The sequence below is a fragment of the Hyla sarda genome, chromosome 4 (genome assembly GCF_029499605.1).
Source record: "Hyla sarda isolate aHylSar1 chromosome 4, aHylSar1.hap1, whole genome shotgun sequence".
NCBI classification, from domain to species: domain Eukaryota; kingdom Metazoa; phylum Chordata; class Amphibia; order Anura; family Hylidae; genus Hyla; species Hyla sarda.
The window spans coordinates 400221402-400242749 of record NC_079192.1 but is presented as its reverse complement, the minus strand read 5'-3'; the positions used below and the strand labels follow the sequence as shown (position 1 = coordinate 400242749).

The 21348-nt window shown below is 41.5% G+C and overlaps 1 protein-coding gene across 4 annotated transcripts in view; it reads right to left on the bottom strand.

Annotated features, from left to right (window-relative positions):
* Nucleotides 1-21348, bottom strand: part of LOC130267474 (matrix metalloproteinase-21-like) — a 60604-nt gene that overhangs the window by 7298 nt on the left and 31958 nt on the right. Inside the window, exons 1-5 of one of the 4 annotated variants that reach the window (XM_056517338.1) lie at nt 12622-12697; nt 7600-7897; nt 2729-3377; nt 1152-1291; nt 214-355 (exon numbers count right to left, since the gene is read on the bottom strand). In XM_056517338.1, coding sequence (XP_056373313.1) covers nt 214-355; nt 1152-1291; nt 2729-3377; nt 7600-7770 — 1102 coding nt within the window. In that variant the 5' untranslated portion in view covers nt 7771-7897; nt 12622-12697. Of the gene's footprint in view, nt 1-213; nt 356-1151; nt 1292-2728; nt 3378-7599; nt 7898-10325; nt 10352-12621; nt 12698-21348 lie in introns of those variants that run through there. The other 3 variants (XM_056517341.1, XM_056517340.1, XM_056517339.1) reach the window with 3 other exon arrangements.

The window sequence follows — 21348 nt, the reverse complement described above, 5'->3', positions numbered from 1 at the left end:
GGTTCATTTTTGCCAATTAATACCTATCATTTAATTCTTCCTAAGCTGCCAATCGAGGAGTCTGGTTACTCTCTTCTCCTTAACTGAAAACGCATGGCAAGCCAAATGTGCAGTATGGATGAATCAGGAAGACTACCTGTTATCTGTATGAGCATTTGACCAATATCTATTAAAGGTGAATGGGCACCTTAATACATATACATATGCAATTACCATATTTTTTCTGAACAGCCTTTCTGTCTTCCCAGTCGAGCTCAAAATGCTTCCCCTGCGGTGTATAATTTGGCTGCATAACTGATCCAATGCGATTGATATGGGGTAGACCAAGGGCATGTCCAATTTCATGTACTGCAACCTACAAAAAGAACAAATACAAGCTATCTTTAGATATAAAACTCTATATGTGTATATATATATATATATATATATATATATATATATATATATGTGTGTGTATGTTCCAACATAACTTTCAAATGGCTGGAGATATTTCCGTAAAACTTGGTACACATGTTATTGGTACACACACTTTTCCTCTGAAGTCCCATGCAAGTCTATAGGACCTCTGATACATTTCTTAATCATGTTATTCTTGAGCTACAGAGATTGCCCAGAACATCCTGCAGACTGTTTAACAGGTACGGTAAGTGCAGAGGATAGTTAGTGGGGGAACCAGGATATGAGATCAGGATATGAAGACGGGATATGAAGACGCGATATGAGGTCGGGATATGAGAACAGGATATGAGGACAGGATATGAGGTTGGGATATGAGGATGGGATATGTGGTCAGGATATGAGGTCGGGATATGAGGAGGGGATATGTGGTCAGGATATGAGGTCGGGATATGAGGACGAGATAGGAGGACGGGATATGAGGTTGTGATATGAGGTCAGGATATGAGGACGAGTGCGCCATTGGTGCTTTTCCTCTCCCACAAGGTTTAAGTAGGAAGACCTGACAATGCTGGGTACTTTGCTTGTTATAAATAACTTTCCATTTCATCCCTATATATCCTCTTATACCCAACATTACCTCTGATCAGTACAAGGAATTATTATTCACTTTAGTCTAATTCTCACCTTTTCCAAAAACGTTTATCAATCAGCCTTAGCCATGAGCAAGACAACATGGACCATCACGAACTCACCTTTAAAAGGCTGATTCCTTGCTCACTGCTCGGACCAACAAAATGTTCATCGTCGTCAAAATGAATGTCACCCAGGTACCAAGCATGGGCAAACTGCTGCCCAACACCATCGAATGCTTGGGAGCAACCGAGGTGCTGGCCTGTGAAATAATACAATATGATCACTAATTTGGAAATTGAAATATCTATTTTATCAGCATTTCCACTGAACAGATTTGGGATATGAAAAGTTACACTATAATCATTACTATAGTGAGGGCTAGGCCAATGGTAAGGCTCATATGCAGACTTCTTGAGAAAGCAGTTTAGAGATAAATGGATTAAGGTTTAAAAGGGCTTTTTCCAAGTATATAAAGGCGAAAGGGCAACACAGCTGGTCCCAGGTCTACCCTACCCTCAGCTTGCATGAGTATAAAGCACAAAATTACAATAGATCTTCAATAGATCCCCCAAGCCCAATGGGCCCATACAGCTTCCTGAGTTTAAATGGTGTTAAAACCAGCCCTAAAACACTCACTGTGGTAACATATACTTAAACTTGTTCTCAACTTGTTGAAAAGGTAATTTCCGTATTGTATAAACTATGTGTCCCTCATCTGAGAACTAGTTGACTACCTGGTTCTTTAGATCTCATACGTTCATTATTTTCTAAATTTGAAGAATCCAAATTCAGACTAACAAATGGTTTTTGCCATTGCTGAAAAGGGTTGCACATGCGCAGCATCAACGGCATAGGCACGAGACTTGGGCTGCCCTAAATATTGTACAGGGTTCTACTCTGAGACACATACTGATATGCAAAGCATGCAGTCATACACTTGTCCATGATGCAATGTCTGGCACTGCTGTCCAGCCTTGTTTACTTGAATGAGCTGAGCTTAAACGGTTACTCCGCTGCTCAGCGTTTGGAACTGGTGCTCGTGACGTCATAGCCCCGCCCCTCATGACAGATTGTTCCAAATGCTGAGCAGCGGAGTACCCCTTTAAGTACCAGGCACCGCAGCACACACCATGTCAGTACTGCAGTGAAGCAGTTGCAGTGGTTTAGTGAGTGTCACATCTTATTGATGATCAGTGGGAGTCCTGTAGTGAAACCCTCTCGGATCACAAATGAATGGCCTGTCCTAAGAAAAAGCCTTCAAAACCATTTTCTAGAAAACCTCCTTTGACTATTATAATAAATAATCTAGAAAATATTCGATCTTGTCAGGCTCCATTGACATCACGTTTCGTTTAAAACATCTGATGGAGTAAGACCATTGTGTTTTATGAACTAAACATAGTCTACTGATGGCTATGTTTGGTCCATTTCCAAGAAGTATACTGTTTTTGTGCAAGGAAGGCCCAGAAGATCATGGTTGTGGGTCTCGCACAAAAATTAAAATATGTTCCGGAAATGGATCACATGTAGTGACTAGTATACAACCTCAACGGGCCCTCTGTGAGTATGCCACAGTATGCATCAGCGTAACTTTTTCCTGATACCCTGATGTATACCACAGACATATCAGCAAAATGTAATAGAAATGTCCCCAATAAAAAAAAATCTAAATCAATGGGGAAGAGATTCAACCTGCCTGTGCCGAAGCCAACTCTAATGTCTATGTCTCCTCCCGTAAGGTCCTCTTCAAACTGTAGCGGGATCACCTCACTCCACATCCGGAAAGCCATGTTGAGTATCCTCCTCTGTTGTTCAATAGTCAGTTGCATGCTGTATCCTTCTCCCATGAGCCTCCACTTCAGTGTTCTCTTGGAAAAACTCATTGAATTCTCATTTTCCACAGCTTCTCTGTTTTCCCGTTTCCTTCTAAAATGGTCAACCACTTTGGATAAAATACTTCTCTTCCTTCGAGAGTCTGCAGTGTGTGAGGAATCGTAATGAGTTTCATTGGTAGCCAAGAAACTCAAGGTTGCATTTTTACGTTTTGATGGCGCCTTTATATCAGGAACTCCACAGCGAGGCTTGTTCATGGCCAGTTTGGTTGGGGTATCCAGGATTCCGGTTGCATTCAGTCCATTGGATTCTTGAAATTTTTTCAAAGACTCTGAAAAATCTGGTCTAATTTCAGTTTTATTTGGAGACGTGAAAATTGTCCGTTCTGCTGAGTCGCCTTCTGAGATGAGCTCAAAAACATCTTGTGGGGCTTGGTCCAGTTCGGGGATGTCTTCAAATGCTTGCTCCTCCCAACGTACAGGTGACACCCATCCATATTTCACGAGGTATTGCTGTTGAAAAGACAAATAAGGGTATCAGAACCTATATAGCTTTTATTGGACTTTTCATGTGTCAATCCTCCCTTTTGGGGGAGACTCTGGTTTGGCCTAGTTGTATATTTTATAACTCTTCATACATTTTGGTGTTCCATTGACCGACAGCAATCTCTCCTGATATCCCCCATACTCATGTATGGGGGCTTGGCCGAATGTGTTATGAATTGGGAAAGGTATGTTGAAATCCACTATGTCTGACCTTTCTTTGGAGGTCCCCATACATGTTGGATGGTTACTGATTGTACTGAAATCATCGGGTTGAGCTGACTTTAGTAGGGTTTTTCAGGATTAGAAAATCACTGCTTCTTTCTTGTAAAAACAGCACCACTCCTGTCTATAGGTTGTATCTGGTATTGCAGCTCGGCTTCAACTAAATGGGACTGAGCTTCAGTAATACACACAACCTGTGGACAAGCATGGTGCTGTTTTTCTAATTCTCATCAACCCTTTTAATCTATGTGTGTGGCCAATTTATAGATTTACAAAATAACTACTTCCAAAATGGGGCACCAGCTTTTTCCTTCTTCTGGAGTAGAGCTAATTTGCATATTTTTTCCCAGGGAGCATTGCCTTTTCTGTAACACTCTCACCAACTGTTGGTCTCTGTAAGAAGAAACAGCGCCCCCAGTACAATTTACACCATTTCCGTTTTTCTGCTCAGGGTAGCTATTCATATAGCCAGGTAGATATAATAGTATGTCAGTCATTTGCAGACCTGCACTCAACATTTTGCTGGCCACTGCCCTACACTGGTCATGTGAATTTACATCCTATAATGTAACACACTTCTACAAAACAGAATTGTGTATGTACCTACAATGCAGAAACATCATAGGCCTTATAATGTGCACGCAACGTGCAGATGCTGAACCAGCAGGAGCTCTTGAAGTATATCATCTCATGCATTCTAAAAGGCTACCAAGATACCGGTAGATTGGTAAATGTTGTTTTTGGTGTAAATAGAAAGCAAAATAGTTTATAATGCAAATCGACTATAGTACTTGCAAAGTTCTGCAAAATAAGAAGGTTATGTTAAGTGCATTATTTCCTAATGCATTTGGAGCAGGCGCACAAACTCCTCAGTATGGTCAGGGATTATGGCTCTCCACCATTTTTGCTGTGGAAGTGTGAGAAATATTTGTGATTAATTCCCAGCCAAACATACATGAAATATGCGATCGCCCTCCCCGTGCTATGTACACACTGGGTGCTTGGTGGAGATGTGCTTAGAGGATGTTTACACTGCTATCCTGCTCATGGTTTTGCTCAGATCCTATCAGGTTAATTCTTGTATATGTAGATAGATAGATATGAGATAGATAGATATGATATAGATAGATAGATAGATATGAGATAGATAGATAGATAGATAGATATGAGATAGATAGATATGAGATAGATAGATATGAGATAGATAGATAGATAGATAGATAGATAGATAGATATGAGATAGATAGATAGATAGATAGATAGATAGATATGAGATACATAGATAGATAGATAGATATGAGATACATACTGTAGATAGATAGATAGATAGATAGATAGATAGATAGATATGAGATAGATAGATAGATAGATAGATAGATAGATATGGGATAGATAGATAGATAGATAGATAGATATGGGATAGATAGATAGATATGAGCTAGATAGATAGATATGAGCTAGATAGATAGATATGAGATAGATAGAGAGACATGAGATAGATAGATATGAGATAGATAGATAGATATGAGATAGATAGATAGATAGATAGATAGAGATAGATATGAGATAGATATGAGATAGATATGAGATAGATAGATATGAGATATATATGAGATAGATAGATAGATATGAGATAGATAGATATGAGATAGATAGATATGAGGTAGATAGATAGATATGAGATAGATAGATAGATAGATATGAGATAGATAGATAGATATGAGATAGATAGATAGATATGAGATAGATAGATATGAGATAGATAGATATGAGGTAGATAGATAGATAGATAGATATGAGATAGATAGATAGATAGATAGATAGATATGAGATAGATAGATAGATAGATATGAGATAGATAGATATGAGGTAGATATGAGATAGATATGAGATAGATAGATAGATAATTTTACTACTCCAACATCCTAAGCTTGATATTGGTATTCCTTAGGGCTGGTTTGCATTTATACCACAGTAGTACATAGAAGGAGATTTATCAAAACCCATCCAGAGGAAAAGTTACTGAGTTGCCCATAGCAACCAATCAGATCGCTGCTTTCAGTTTTGAAAAGGCCTTGGAAAGGCCTTTCCTCTGGACAGGTTTGGATAAATCTCCCCCATAGAGTTTCATTATGTCTCTTTTAGCTATGTCTTATTGTTTTATCCCCTGTATGAAGGTCTATGAGTTTTTGTGGGATAGAAAAGTTGTACATGCACTAATTCTTTGTACCACAACATTTTTTTTATACAAATATTGACATTTTTGTTTTGGCTAGTTTTACAGTTTTTACATGGTTAAACATATTATTTACGTTTAAGACAAATGAAGACGTATGCAAACTGATACCACAAAAACGTATGCAACATTGAGCTGAATTGGTATTGTTATTGTACTTACATTTTGTAGTATAGATGTAAATTACCCTTAGTCTGAAACATTTATCCATCCTATACACATTTACATGTGCCTGCCTTTACATGTGCCTGCTCGGAGCGGTAGTTGCCGCGTATGCTGGCTGCTCCCCCTGCTCAATGATCCAGGCTGAGAGCTGCCGCGATGTTCGAGTATACTGCACATGCGCGCAGCGACATCGCAATAAGTCTGCTCGTAGAGGCGTATTGCCGCTCCGAGCAGGCACTTGTACAGGCAGCATATAGAGGTCCTTCAGCGGCGGATCCGCAGCGAAATACGCACAGAAAATCCGCTCGTCTGAACGTATACTTATAGTAAGATTCTCTTTGCCGCCCATAGCAACCAATCACAGCTCAGCTTTCATTTCTCATACTGCTCGGGTAAAATGAAAGTTAAGCTGTCATTTGTTGTTGCTATGGGAAACATAGAGAATCTTACTATAAGGGTCACACATGGAGTATACATAGCGAATTTCTTTGCTCCAAAATACCTTAGTGTTATTGTGCCCAACTTGATAAATCTCCCCCATAAGAAATAAAGCTATGCAGTGATTGGTTGCTATTGGCAACAAAGTCAGTTTTATTTTTATGAAGGTTTTTACGAATCAGCTTTGACTTTTTTGGGACCTGTGCAGACATCACTACATCAGGGTGCACTACCTGCAGTCCACAAGGGCTCTATATAAGGCCACGCCATCCTAGCACAACACAGGCTACAGGACGCCATACATTAATCGTTTTGTGGACCTGAGGAAGGCACATGCTAGTGCCGAAACGCGTCGTCCTATCACTACAGTGGCGTCCTGAATCCTTTTCTCAATAGCAGTAGCGCACGTGTGGACCTGAGGAAGGCACATGCTAGTGCCGAAACGCGTTGTCCTATCGCTTTGAACCTTAATAAACTGCCCTGTGCTACAGTGGTGTCCTGGAACCTTTTCTCAATAGCAGTAGCGCTCGTGTGGACCTGAGGAAGGCACATGCTAGTGCCGAAACACGTTGTCCTATCGCTTTGAACCTTAATAAACTATCCTGTGCTACAGTGGTGTCCTGGATCCTTTTCTCAATAGCAGTAGCGCTCGTGTGGACCTGAGGAAGGCACATACTAGTGCCGAAACACGTTGTCCTATAGCTTTGAACCTTAATAAACTGTCCTGTGCTACAGTGGCGTCCTGAATCCTTTTCTCAATAGCAGTAGCGCTCGTTCATAACCCCCTTTTTCTTGTTCTCTTTTTCCTGTTTCCTTAAAGACACAGCCCATTTGGCCTTGAGGACACTTTTTCATTTACGTGTTTTCGTTCTTCCCTCTATGAGCCATAACTCATTTATTTTTCCATCTTCAGAACCCTATATGGGCTTGTTTTGTGTGTGACTAATTGTTCTTTGTAATGACACCTTTAATATTACCATAAAATGTACGGTGCAACAAGAAAAAATATTTGTGGGGGGATGGGAAATTAATGGGAAAAGTGCATGAGTGGTGCAGTTTTGGGAGAGGAAAGTAGGTTTTAAATATTAATGCTATATTACAGTTCTTTTTGCATTCTCCATCACCTACCTGTGCAGCCTCTGGGCTCAGAATGGCATCGGCTTGTGGATGGTTTTGTAACTCTATGTCCGAATGATCCCGGCTGTGGAAGAGCCTTTCAGAGCCGGACCCCTTTATAAGTAGGAGGCAGGGGGCAATAATTAGGATCAACACAGTTTTCAGGCGAACAACTTGCTCCATACCAGTTGTACGAGGTCGTCTTCTGTTTTCATGTGAACAGCGTTACAATTTCTTGTAGTGTCAGGAAAGGTTTCCTTTTTTGCTTTGTCAAGTTTTTCAATTCTTCAAAACTTGATTTATGTCAAATCTGAAAACAAAAAGGAGAATTAAGCTTGTTTATGCCCCTCTTATCCAATGCAGATCTTTAAAGGGGTATTCCTACCTAAGCAAATGATGGTATATCACTGGGTTCTCACAATTCAGTCCCGCACTGGTTACTGCAGTGTTTTCTAAGGTTGGTTTCACACCACGTTTTGTACTTACGGTTCCCGTATACGGATTGGGGGGAGGGGGGTTAGGGCTTAATCGCGGCGCCCGCACTCAGCTGTATAGGGGAACCGTATTTAATGCATATCTATGAGCCGAGCGGAGTGAACCGCAGCCTCCGGTCGGCTGCGTTTTCGGCCGTATGCGGTTTCACGATTAAGCCCCGCCCCCTCCTCCTAGCCGTATACGGGAACCGTAAGTACAAAACGAGGTTTGAACCTCCCTAACCTGGGTGCCTCCAGCTGTTGCAACAACTTCCTGCATGGGAGAGCTTGGATTTTTTTGCAAGGCCAATTGTACTCTGTCGCGACACTTTTCATTTTACCATAATTAATTTTACACCATAGTGCACTTTATGGTGATATCTTTATTCTATGGGTCAGTACGATTAGAATGATACCCATTATATGTAACTTTTGTTTTACATTACTACTGTTAATAATTTTTTTTTACATTTTTCCATCTACAGGGCTGTATGGGGCTAATATTTTTGCACCATGATCTTTATTTCTTTCTTTTTTTTTTTTTTTTTAGGCTTTTGATTGCTTATTTTCCTGACACATAAAGTGAGCAAAAACCAACAATTCTGGCGTTTGGTGTTGTTCACCATGAGGGATCAGTTATGTTATATTTCACATGTTCAGATATTTCTGCATACAGCGATACCTAATATGTCTATTTTTTCTTTTGTTTGCATTTTATTAGAAAAATGGGAAAAGAGGGGGTGGGGTAAGGGGTGATACACCAACATTTTAGGATAGTGGGTAAGTGCCTGATTGCGAGGGGTCTGACTGCTGGGACCCCCAAGATTTGCTGTATGATGTCCCGACTCTCCTAATGCAAGGAGCAGGGTCGAAATGCCCCCTCCATGCATCTCTAAGGGAGTGCTGGAGATACACAAGTTATGTACTCAGCTGTCTCCAACACTCTCATAGAGGATGCATGGAGAGGGCATTTCGACCCCGCTCCATGCACCACGAGAAGAGCCGGTCTGCATACAGAAAATAGCACAGGGTCCCAGCGGTTGGACCCCCTGCAATCAGACATTTATCCCCTATCCTTTGAGTACCCATTTAAGTCCCTCTAGGGGACTTTTATAAGCAATCATCATATTGCTTATACTGTTCAATGCTATTCTATTGCATAGCATTGTTCAATTAGATCAGTGCTCTGCTGGTACAGTCTGCCTGAGACAGAGTGTACCAGCAGCATTACTATGGCAGCCACAGAGGCCTATAATATAAAAAACTGAACTTGTGTATCAATTGATAGAAATAGTAGCAGCCACCACCCTTAATGCTGTTCTATCTTTTAAAGGTTATACTAAAATCGCTTCCTTGATACATTTCCTTTCTTTTCATATCAGCACCATATTGGAGCCATAACAACTAATAAGGCTTTATTTTTTTTAAATGGATCCCAATTTTCTGACAGATTTGCAGACTAATATGGTTATTTTAAAGGGGTACTCCACCCCTAGACATCTTATCCCCTATCCAAAGGATAGCGGATAAGATGTCAGATCACCGGGGTCCCGCCGCTGGGGACCCCCGGGATCTCGGTTGCAGGACCCACCTGTTGCAGCTTCCAAAAACGCTGGAGGCTTCGGCTCCCGACCACGGTGACGTGAGATCGTGATGTCACGACTCTGCCCCGTGTGACATCACGCCTCCCCCCTCAATGCATGTCTATGGGAGGGGGCGTGACATCCGTCACGCCCCCTCCCATAGACTTGCATTGAGGGGGCGGGGTGTGACGTCACGATCTCACGTCACCCTGGTCGTGAGGCGTTAGAATGAGAGCCTTCAGCGCTGCCGGAAGCAGCAATAGGTGGGTCCCGCAGCCGAGATCCCGGGGGTCCTGCCTGACATCTTATCCCCTATCCTTTGGATAGGGGATAAGATGTCTAGGGGCGGAGTACCCCTTTAAGGAAGGTGGATGCATTTTGTGATTTTTTTCTTCCTCTAGTGCTCAGGGGCCATACATCAGACACATAGGGACTGCATACATCCCATGATCCTCCAGTAGGCATCATTGTAAGACATTAGATTCCTCTGTGTGCAGAACGTTAAAACACTGACATAAACGATCATTATGGAGGATAATAGTTTCCCACTACATTCCTAACCCCTGTCCTTATCGTACCATATAAAAAATGATCATGGGAGCTTTGTTTTACACTTTTAATCTCTGTTTTTAGCCAAATGTCTTTCTTTATAATAGATTGCAGGAATTTGCCATTTTTCCACCTTTTCACCTCAGAAATGACCACTGCAGACAGCATGGTGTTTAGCTAACCCCTCCTGAAGACATTGGGGGAGATTTATCAAAACCTGTCCAGAGGAAAAGTTGCCCAGTTGCCCATAGCAACCAATCAGATCGCTTCTTTCATTTCGCAGAGGTCTTGTCAAAAAAAATGAAAGGAGCGATCTGATTGGTTGCTATGGGCAACTCAGCAACTTTTCCTCTGGACAGGTTTTGATAAATCTCCCCCATTGACCCTATCTGATGAATGTTTGTTCCTCCAAAAATAACTTCCTCTGCATGTTTGAAAAAAGTGGACAAACATATAGGATATGGATAGGGAAACTGCCAGCAAGCTGCTGCGGACAGAGCTGTTGTTTCTTTGAAGGGGTACAAAATGTTTTCAAATAAACTGGTGCCCGAAAGTTATATAGATTTGTAAATTACGTCTTTTAAAAAAATGTAAGCCTTTCGGTACTTATCAACTGCTGTATGCTCTAGAGGAAGTTGTGTAGTTCTTTCCAGTCTGCCCACAGTGCTCTCTGCTGACACCTCTGTCTTTGTCAGGCACTGTACAGAAAAGGAGGGATTTGCTTCTACTCTGGACAGTCATCTATATACATGGCTTCTTACTGTATGGCCCTCAAGGAATTAAGTAGCAATGCTCAGCATTGCCATTTAACTCCTTTGCCACAGTTTCTGTGAAGTGCATGTTTACATGTCTTTGGATGTTGGCAAATTATGTTATGAATTTTAAGAAACTTTCAACAAGGGAGCACATTTTCAACCGTTAAATAAGTGCTTGACCAAGAACACCATTTTTTGTTTTTGTTTCTATACCTGTGAGTATTTCTGTGCACTGCAGGTCCCAGGTAACCTGAAGATGTTTTTCTATATGCACTATAATGGTGCCATGCTGTATCAATATACTGAGTCTAGTTTCATAAATATTCAGAACAAGCTTAATGAGTTAACTGGGCTGTTTTGAAGCCTATATGACAAAGGGGTTGTATGTTGAAGACAGTCATTCGCCATGTGCCCTGTTTATGCAATATGAATGTATTAGCAGTATCCATAATGAACAGAGAACTGCTGCAAAGTGTATGCTTAGAACTGACCATCGACATCCCCTAGCAATAAGAACTTATCTAAGCAAATGGACCTCCTCATAACCAACACATTGTCAGGGGACACGTACAGAGGAGATATCCAAACCAGACAAAAGTAAACAACCCCCTTCAAAAATGACATATCAATTACCATGAGGTTTTTATGTAGCACGCAGATCTTTTAAAGCTTTGCTAGGCATAAAATATCATCACAAAGCAAACCAATGCCTAAATACACTATAGATTTCAAGAAATACTTCCGTAAAAACTAAATGAAGTCCAGACCAACAAAACACAACATAAATAGTAAAGGTCTTTGATGATCATAATTTTTGTCCCAAAATTCTGATTTGTTGGAGTCCAACAGATGGGATCTGAAGAATGTCAGTCCCAATCCTCATCATGTTGGTGGTCCCAGCTTCTGGACCTGCACATATCTGTCTGTTAATAACCTAAGAAGAGTTTAAAAGACTAGTGTAGTTTTGTATTACATTTTTTCACCCCAAACGAGACTCTTTCCTTTACATTTTTAATTCCTGGTGAAGCCACTTCTGACAAAAATTTGTAAAAATGTGTACGCTCTTTAATTTATTTTGCTAAAAAAAAAATACACCACTTTACCTTTGGATTGAGTGTGTATAACCTATGTCTGGTCACGGGTGAAGTAGGCAATTTAGAATTTTTAAAAATTCTCACACATTAAATCCACGCCCCCCCCCAAAGAGGAAAAGAATATACACTTTAGTGCACGGAGCGCAGCAAAAAAAAACTAGATTCACCAGCTAATACATATAATTAATTCTGTGCAGGGTACATTCACACGTACAGCTGCATATCTTATGCGCAGGATTTAAAGCTGCAGATTTGATGCTGTGTTCAATCGTTCAGTTTACACTGAAATCGGCAGATTCAAATCCCGTGCATTAAATATGCGAAGGATACTGTTCGAGTGAACACATTGATAGGTAATATACTGGAACAACAAAGTATAATACACAAATAAATAGACTAATAAAGAAAAAGTTACCAAAAAGTGAGAAAAAGTAACCGCATTCATTACATTTCTTTATATGATGCAGGATAAAAATAAAGTTTAAATATTTAGTATATATATATATATATATATATATATATATATATATATATGTAAGACAAAGTAACTTTAGGCTAGATGTGGAGTAGTTCTACTCACTTGCTGAGATTCCCCTTCTGTATGTGATGTTACGCTGCAGCCTACTGACTGTTCTTCTTTAACAAGGACGGATCAGGGATGTGTGTGATCCCTCCCATGAATAAATCAGAAGCTTTCATCTGACTTGTCATACAAGCTGTTAGCCTATAACATGTAGGGCAAGGTATGCCAAAACGTCTTCTTATGTATCCGAGCGCTCCAGTTACTTATCTACAGGTGGCTGGTCCTGGATGTTTTCGAGCAGAAGTTACCAGAATCCCTGGACTGTTCACTCATAATGTTAATGACTTGGAAATATTAACCTACCATGGTGGGAACAGGACAATGTCCAACACATGATCTCATCTTTATCCTGTCTGAATATATATTTTTGGACTCAAAGATTAGCTACTTTCCAGGGAGTCCCAAAGTAAGGCTGGGTTCACACCACGTTTTTGCAATACAGTTCCCGTATCAGGTTTTTAATAAATAACGGATTCCTCAAAACCTGACTAAACTGTATCAAAATGTGTGTACAAATTATAATCCATATATGGTTTGAAAAGTGATGTCCGTCTGCATCCGTTTTTTAAGAAAAAAACGTATACGTTTTTAACTTTTCATTCCGTTTTGAATAAAGTTTCACTTGTTTGATTGAAATTCCAAGAAAAAAACTGTGCAAAGTCAAAAACCGTATGGTGCAAACCGGATGGAACCGTACGCACATACGGTTCTGTACGGTTCCCATTGACTCCCATGTTTAAACAAAAAACGTATACGTTTCAATACGGTTTTCCACCCGGACCAAGGCTACGGTTTTGGGTACAGGAAAAAAACTGACAAGACGCAAAACGGATGCAACCGGATGCATCTTTTGGAATACGGTTTTCAATGGAGAGTCAATGCATAGGGTTTTCAATACGGTTCTGTACGGTTTTCAAATTTAAAACGTTTTTTCAACTACTTGTCCAGAAACTAAAACAGGAACCCAATCCACTTGTCCTGGTAACACAAAATAATGGGAGGTTTAGTTTTTTCCTCCTCACCTTTTAATAGCCATAACGCTTAAAATTTTTCACCTATAGACCAATATGAGGGCTTGTTTTTTGTGCCACCACTCATTTTACCACCAAATCTACATCGGAAAAAAGAAAAAAAATATATATATAATATATATATATATATATATATATATGTGTGTGTGTGTGTGTGTGTGTGTGGAGAAGTAAAAAAAACCAAAGCAATTTGGGAGCTTCTGTTTATACACAATGCACTTTTCCAGTACAAACGACATTTCACAGCTATTCTGTTTGTCCATATGATTAGAACGATAGCCAACTTATATAGGTTTTGTTTTATTTTACTACTTTAAAAAGTAAAATTCTAACTTTTTGTACATTAATTACTATACCTAAAAGTGACCCCCATAACTTTTTATTATTTTTCCGTATGCAGGGATGTATGAGAGTTTATATTTTGTGTCATACCCTTAGTCATTTTTGCCCTGTATCTTGTTTTGTGACCAGACTTAAAACATGATAGAGGGGTAGAAGGGGGCAGAGGGGTCTGGGGGTGAGAAAGTATGAAGGAGAATGACTAAGGGTCTGGCGTGGGGGAAAAAGGGGACAGAGGAGTCTCAGGCACAGAAGTTAGAAGAAGGATGACTGTGGGTTCTTGGGGAGAAGGGCACAGAAGGATCAGGGTGGGAGAAAAGAGCAGAGGGGAATGGGTGGTAAGAAAGTATGAAGAAATATAAGGGTGTGTTCACACCACGAGCTGTTAATACGGGGACCAGATCCGGCTTGGTTTTAGGTCCGGTCACAAAACTGGATACGGGTGAAAAATGAGCCGATCTGACTCCGGTCAGCTCATTCAAATGATGGGGCCGGGTCTGGCTGGGGTACCGGAGCGCCCGGTTTTCACTCCCCCCCAGCCTACAACAAGCGACCCTACAGCTCCTATAGTTGATGCAGCTAAAAAATATTGTCCAGAAGGAAATTTGGGATTAAACTGGGAATATTTTGTGGTACCATGAGGGCAGCATTATGGCGGGAATGTGGGGGTGATCCAAACTTAAGTTGTTTTACTGTACTATGGAATCCACACTGCCTGGCGCCAAAGAAGATATTTATTTAATGATGCCAAGAACTTTGATAGCGAAATGCGTGGACAACATTCTCTATTCCTGAGAAAGTCTGTTGTGTTTATTTTTTAATGAAGAAGGATTTTTTTTTTTTTACGTAGATACTTTACTGGACATTGCTGGATACATTGTGCACGTATTCCAACACTCCCGTTGTGTCTTTGACATATGTTATAGGATAAATGGTAAATGTAGGGTTCATACCATTGTATTGTGGGCAAGCTGGATGACAGGGTAATACACTTATCCCGGCAGTCAATAAATCTTTTCTCCGAAAAATAATTTGTCAGAGGGCCGGAATCCTTTTAGACCACCTACAAACAGCGGCGTCCAATGTAATGAATCATTGCTGGGTAGAAATTAATGGCTGTATTAGATAGAATACTAAGAACTGCTTACACAACAAAGGCAAGTAGGACGTAGTAATGTATTTGTAATAATTTGCTTGGAAAAAGGCGGGAATTGCAGAAATACAACAGATTAAAAATCCAGCAGTTAAAAAAAAAAAACATCCTTAACTGACATTTATTAGAAATCCTTGATTCATATATATTAAAAACAAAGGACAGGTGCAGTATCCTATTGGGACCCCTGGTGGGCCTGTGGTTGGCTGTCAAAAGCTGAGAACACTCTAAGAGTCGACCTACACAGACACACACACCAAACTAAGTACTGTCCATAAGGAACGAAGATGCTTGCTCTGGTCTAGCCTCTCCACTGTGAGAAAGTGTAGAGTGAGTTATTGAACAACAGCCTCTCTCCTGAGAGTTGCTCTGCGCCAGCCTTTTTTCTATGTAAGAAGTTGTGAATTATGAGTAATCCACAATTCAGGGCAGCCGAAGCAAAGTCCGCTCCTGGTAAGAATTACGTCTAGGAGCTATCCTGCTCCAGTCTTAATCTGAGGTAGAAAAGTCTGGAACAGAATGCCTGACCGGCTAGGATAGTACAATAGGTTGTAAGGTCAATGCCAACACTACTCACTACTACCTCACTACTATATTAGTAGGTCTGAGGTGGGCTTCCAGCCATGCCTTTTGTAGCAAGTTTTTTTAAGAAATAAATCTTCAGAACTGCACCCCGCGAATGGGAATTGCAGTACCAGTGAGAGAGGATGTGTTTTTCACCTCTGTACTCCGCCATGATCAAGTTACTGCTACTACAGTCTACCGCAGGAAGAAAGTTAAATGAAAACGGACAAGAACTAATGTTAAGAAGGACCAGCTGCTGGGACCCAAGGAAAAGACACTCACACACACACACTTTGGCTAACCTTGCCCCAGCCACAGCTAAGCCTGTCTCCATTTTGAATGATTTCTTCTGACTACCAGAAGATTGAACTGTGAGTGGTTTCTAAGTGACTTCTGTATATCTTGCTCCCTATGGCCGACGTTCACCGAGGGCACCAGCCAGAACACATAAACAGGGAGTGCATGAGGGGCACTATGGAAACCACCATCGGTTAAATACCAGTCCCCCCCCCCCCCCCGTCACTGTTCTAACTTAACCGGGTACTCCAGTGAAAACCTTTTTTTTTTTTTATATCAACTGGTGCCAGAAAGTTAAATAGATTTGTACATTACTTCTATTAAAAATTCTTAATTCTTCCTGTACTTATTAGCTGCTGAATACAACAGTGGAAATTATTTTCCGTTTGAAACACAGAGCTGTCTGCTGACATCACGACCACAGTGCTCTCTGCTGACATCTCAGTCCATTTTGGGAACTGTCCAGAGTAAAAGGAAATCCCCATAGCAAACATATGCTGCTCTGGACAGTTCCTAAAATGGACAGAGATGTCAGCAGAGAGCACTGTGCTCGTGATGTCAGCAGAGAGCTCTGTGTTTCAAAAAGAAAATAATTTCCGCTCTAGTATTCAGCAGCTAATAAGTAAAGGAAGGATTAAGATTTTTTAATAGAAGTAATTTACAAATCTGTTGAACTTTTTGGCACCAGTTGATTTAAAAATAAATAAATAAATAAAAAAAAGTTTTTCACCGGAGTACCCCTTTAAGAAACTGGGATCCAGGACACCAATAGGAGGCATCTACAAGTACCAGCTTTGACCAAGTAGCTATACTAAGGTACTAGCCATGCTGCAACCACTGGCCTGTTCACTAAATAAACAGAAACTGAGCTAAATAATCCATTGCAACAAATGAAGCAGATCCTTATGTGTAACTCTTATAGAAATGTTAGTGCCATGACGTGTGCTCAACCAGTACAATATGTGCAAGATGTGTGCCCAGCCGTGCAATGACATTTTTCCTTGGTGATGTGCCCGACATTAGTTCTGGGTCATTACTTTGAGAAATGATGTCTGACTGCTGGTAGACAGCGCCGATTTACTAGAAGATGGCATATACAGTATGTCACATAACTGAGGACACCCCTCAAATTTTGTAAACACTTTTCATGTGACAACACTGAAGTAATGCCCCTCTGCTACAATGTAAAGTAGTGAGTGCATGGCGTGTATAACAGTGCTTAAAGGGGTAGTCCAGTGGTGAAAAACTTATCCCCTATCCTAAGGATAGGGGATAAGTTTGAGATCGCGGGGGGTCCGACCGCTGGGGCCCCTGCAATCTCTCTGTACAGGGCTTCGGCTCTCCGCCGAGCTAGCGGGTGTCGACCCCCGCACGAAGCGGCGGCCGACACGCCCCCTCAATACATCTCAATGGCAGAGCAGGAGATTGCCGAAGGCAGCGCTTCGGCTCTGCCATAGAGTTGTATTGAGGGGGCGTGTCGGCCGCCTCGTGCGGAAGTCGACACGCCCCCTTCCCGCGGGCTGTCAGGGCTCCGTACAGGAGATCGCATGGGGCCCCAGCGGTCGGACCCCCCGCGATCTGCAACTTATCCCCTATCCTTAGGATAGGGGATAAGTTGCTCACCACTGAGTCACCACTGGACTACTCCTTTAATGTTGTGTCCCCTCAAAATAACTCAGTCCAGCCATTAATGTCTAAACCATGGCAACAAAAGTGACTACACCCCTAAGTGAAAATGTCCAGATTGGGCCCAAAGTTTCAATATTTTGTGTGACCACCTGTATTTTCCAGCACTTATAATTATTATTATTATTATTTTACTGCACTTCAGGGGTTAGAGTTCTCTTCCACTCCTCCATGATGACATCACAGAGCTGTCGGATGTTAGAAACCGCTGCATGGTCTTGCCCACTGTGCTGCAGCTCAGTTTCAGGGTCTTGGATATCTTCCTATAGCCTAGACCAGGGGTACTCAACTACTTTTAGTAGGGGTCCGCTTATCCAGGTCTGCCATCCGGTAAAGGTCCGAGCAAAACACTAAGACCTGGTTCACACCTAGCGGCCGGAATGCCATGCAAGAAATAGGCGCTGCCTGTTGTAGAGCATTATTATTACTATATATAACTGTCACACACTGTGCCCCTGAATATATAACTGCCACACACTGTGCCCCTGAATATATAACTGCCACACACTGTGCCCCTGAATATATAACTGCCACACACTGTGCCCCTGAATATATAACTGCCACACACTGTGCCCCTGAATATATAACTGCCACACACTGTGCCCCTGAATATATAACTGCCACACACTGTGCCCCTGAATATATAACTGCCACACACTGTGCCCCTGAATATATAACTGCCACACACTGTGCCCCTGAATATATAACTGCCACACACTGTGCCCCTGAATATATAACTGCCACACACTGTGCCCCTGAATATATAACTGCCACACACTGTGCCCCTGAATATATAACTGCCACACACTGTGCCCCTGAATATATAACTGCCACACACTGTGCCCCTGAATATATAACTGCCACACACTGTTCCTCTGGTATAATTCTGCCACACACTGTGCCCCTGGTATAATTCTGCCACACACTGTGCCCATAAATATAATACTGCCACATGCGGTGGACCTAAATAAAATTCTGCCACACACCCTGCCCATGAGTATAATGCTGCCACACACCCTGCCCATGAGTATAATGCTGCCACACACCCTGCCCATGAGTATAATGCTGCCACACACCCTGCCCATGAGTATAATGCTGCCACACACCCTGCCCATGAGTATAATGCTGCCACACACCCTGCCCATGAGTATAATGCTGCCACACACTGGGCCCTCAAATATTTTATGGCCACTGTGCCCTGAACCAAATTATTCCTCTGTGTCCCTTAAAACAAAAAACAAGATTTCTGTGCCCCTTCAGTGAATCATGCAGACTATGTCTGCCCCCCATGTGTACTCTGCCACTTTGTCTGCCCTGCCCCATGTGAACTGTGCCTCTATGTCTGCCCCACCCTCCTCTTGTGAGGCCTATTTAGAGCAGATGATGCAGGCCAGGGCCAGATTGGGACCAAAAATAGGCTTGGGCATATTAGACTAGGCAGCCCATTATTTTCGGTGGGGGTCCCAGCAGTCAGATATCCACCAAAATAAAATGGGCTGCATAGTCTAAAATCCTCTCGGTTGAAGCATCTGTCCAATTCTTGCAAAGCTACAACTCCCATCATATCTGCAGATCTCCAGGCATTATGGGAGTTGTAGTTTTATAACAGCTGTAGACCACAGATTGGGGGACAGTGTCACTCATCATCACTGCAGAAATGACAAGTGACTTCAGCTCTGATAGGACAGTCGGGAAGAATACATAACGGTATAATCACTCACAGGAGACGTCTTCTCTGTTGTTCCTTTTCTTTTCTTCTTAAAGGAGTACTCCGGCGTGCACTTTTTTACTTTTATCCCGTCCGGCACGTCACACGGAGCTACAGCCTATCACCGGCTGATAGGCGGGACCTGACGACTCCTTTAATTTCGTCCAGTCGTCAGGTCTTCCTCCAGCTACATCTTCTCTCCCTGTAGAGTTTGATGCTCGAACATCACTGGTTCCTCATCCACTGTATAAAGACAATAATCTTTATGACCCTGCTATATACTGTACGCACAGAATATAACCCTGCTATATACTGTACGCACAGAATATAACCCTGCTATATACTGTATGCACAGAATATAACCCTGCTATATACTGTACGCACAGAATATAACCCTGCTACATACTGTATGCACGGAATATAACCCTGCTATATACTGTACGCACAGAATATAACCCTGCTATATACTGTACGCACAGAATATAACCCTGCTATATACTGTACGCACAGAATATAACCCTGCTATATACTGTACGCACAGAATATAAACCTGCTACATACTGTACGCACAGAATATAACCCTGCTATATACTGTACGCACAGAATATAACCCTGCTATATACTGTACGCACAGAATATAACCCTGCTATATACTGTACGCACAGAATATAAACCTGCTACATACTGTACGCACAGAATATAACCCTGCTATATACTGTACGCACAGAATATAACCCTGCTATATACTGTACGCACAGAATATAACCCTGCTATATACTGTATGCACAGAATATAACCCTGCTATATACTGTACGCACAGAATATAACCCTGCTATATACTGTACGCACAGAATATAACCCTGCTATATACTGTACGCACAGAATATAACCCTGCTATATACTGTACGCACAGAATATAACCCTGCTACATACTGTACGCACAGAATATAACCCTGCTATATACTGTACGCACAGAATATAACCCTGCTACATACTGTACGCACAGAATATAATCCTGCTATATACTGTACGCACAGAATATAACCCTGCTATATACTGTATGCACAGAATATAACCCTGCTATATACTGTACGCACAGACTATAACCCTGCTACATACTGTACGCACAGAATATAATCCTGCTATATACTGTACGCACAGAATATAACCCTGCTATATACTGTACGCACAGAATATAACCCTGCTATATACTGTACGCACAGAATATAACCCTGCTACATACTGTATACACAGAATATAACCCTGCTACATACTGTATGCACAGAATATAACCCTGCTACATACTGTACGCACAGAATATAACCCTGCTACATACTGTATGCACAGAATATAACCCTGCTACATACTGTACGCACAGAATATAACCCTGCTATATACTGTACGCACAGAATATAACCCTGCTACATATTGTACGCACAGAATATAACCCTGCTATATACTGTACGCACAGAATATAACCCTGCTACATACTGTACGCACAGAATATAACCCTGCTACATACTGTACGCACAGAATATAACCCTGCTACATACTGTACGCACAGAATATAACCCTGCTACATACTGTACGCACAGAATATAACCCTGCTACATACTGTACGCACAGAATATAACCCTGCTACATACTGTATACACAGAATATACCCTGCTACATACTGTACGCACAGAATATAATCCTGCTATATACTGTACGCACAGAATATAACCCTGCTACATACTGTATGCACAGAATATAACCCTGCTACATACTGTATGCACAGAATATAACCCTGCTATATACTGTACGCACAGAATATAACCCTGCTACATACTGTACGCACAGAATATAACCCTGCTATATACTGTACGCACAGAATATAACCCTGCTATATACTGTACGCACAGAATATAACCCTGCTATATACTGTACGCACAGAATATAACCCT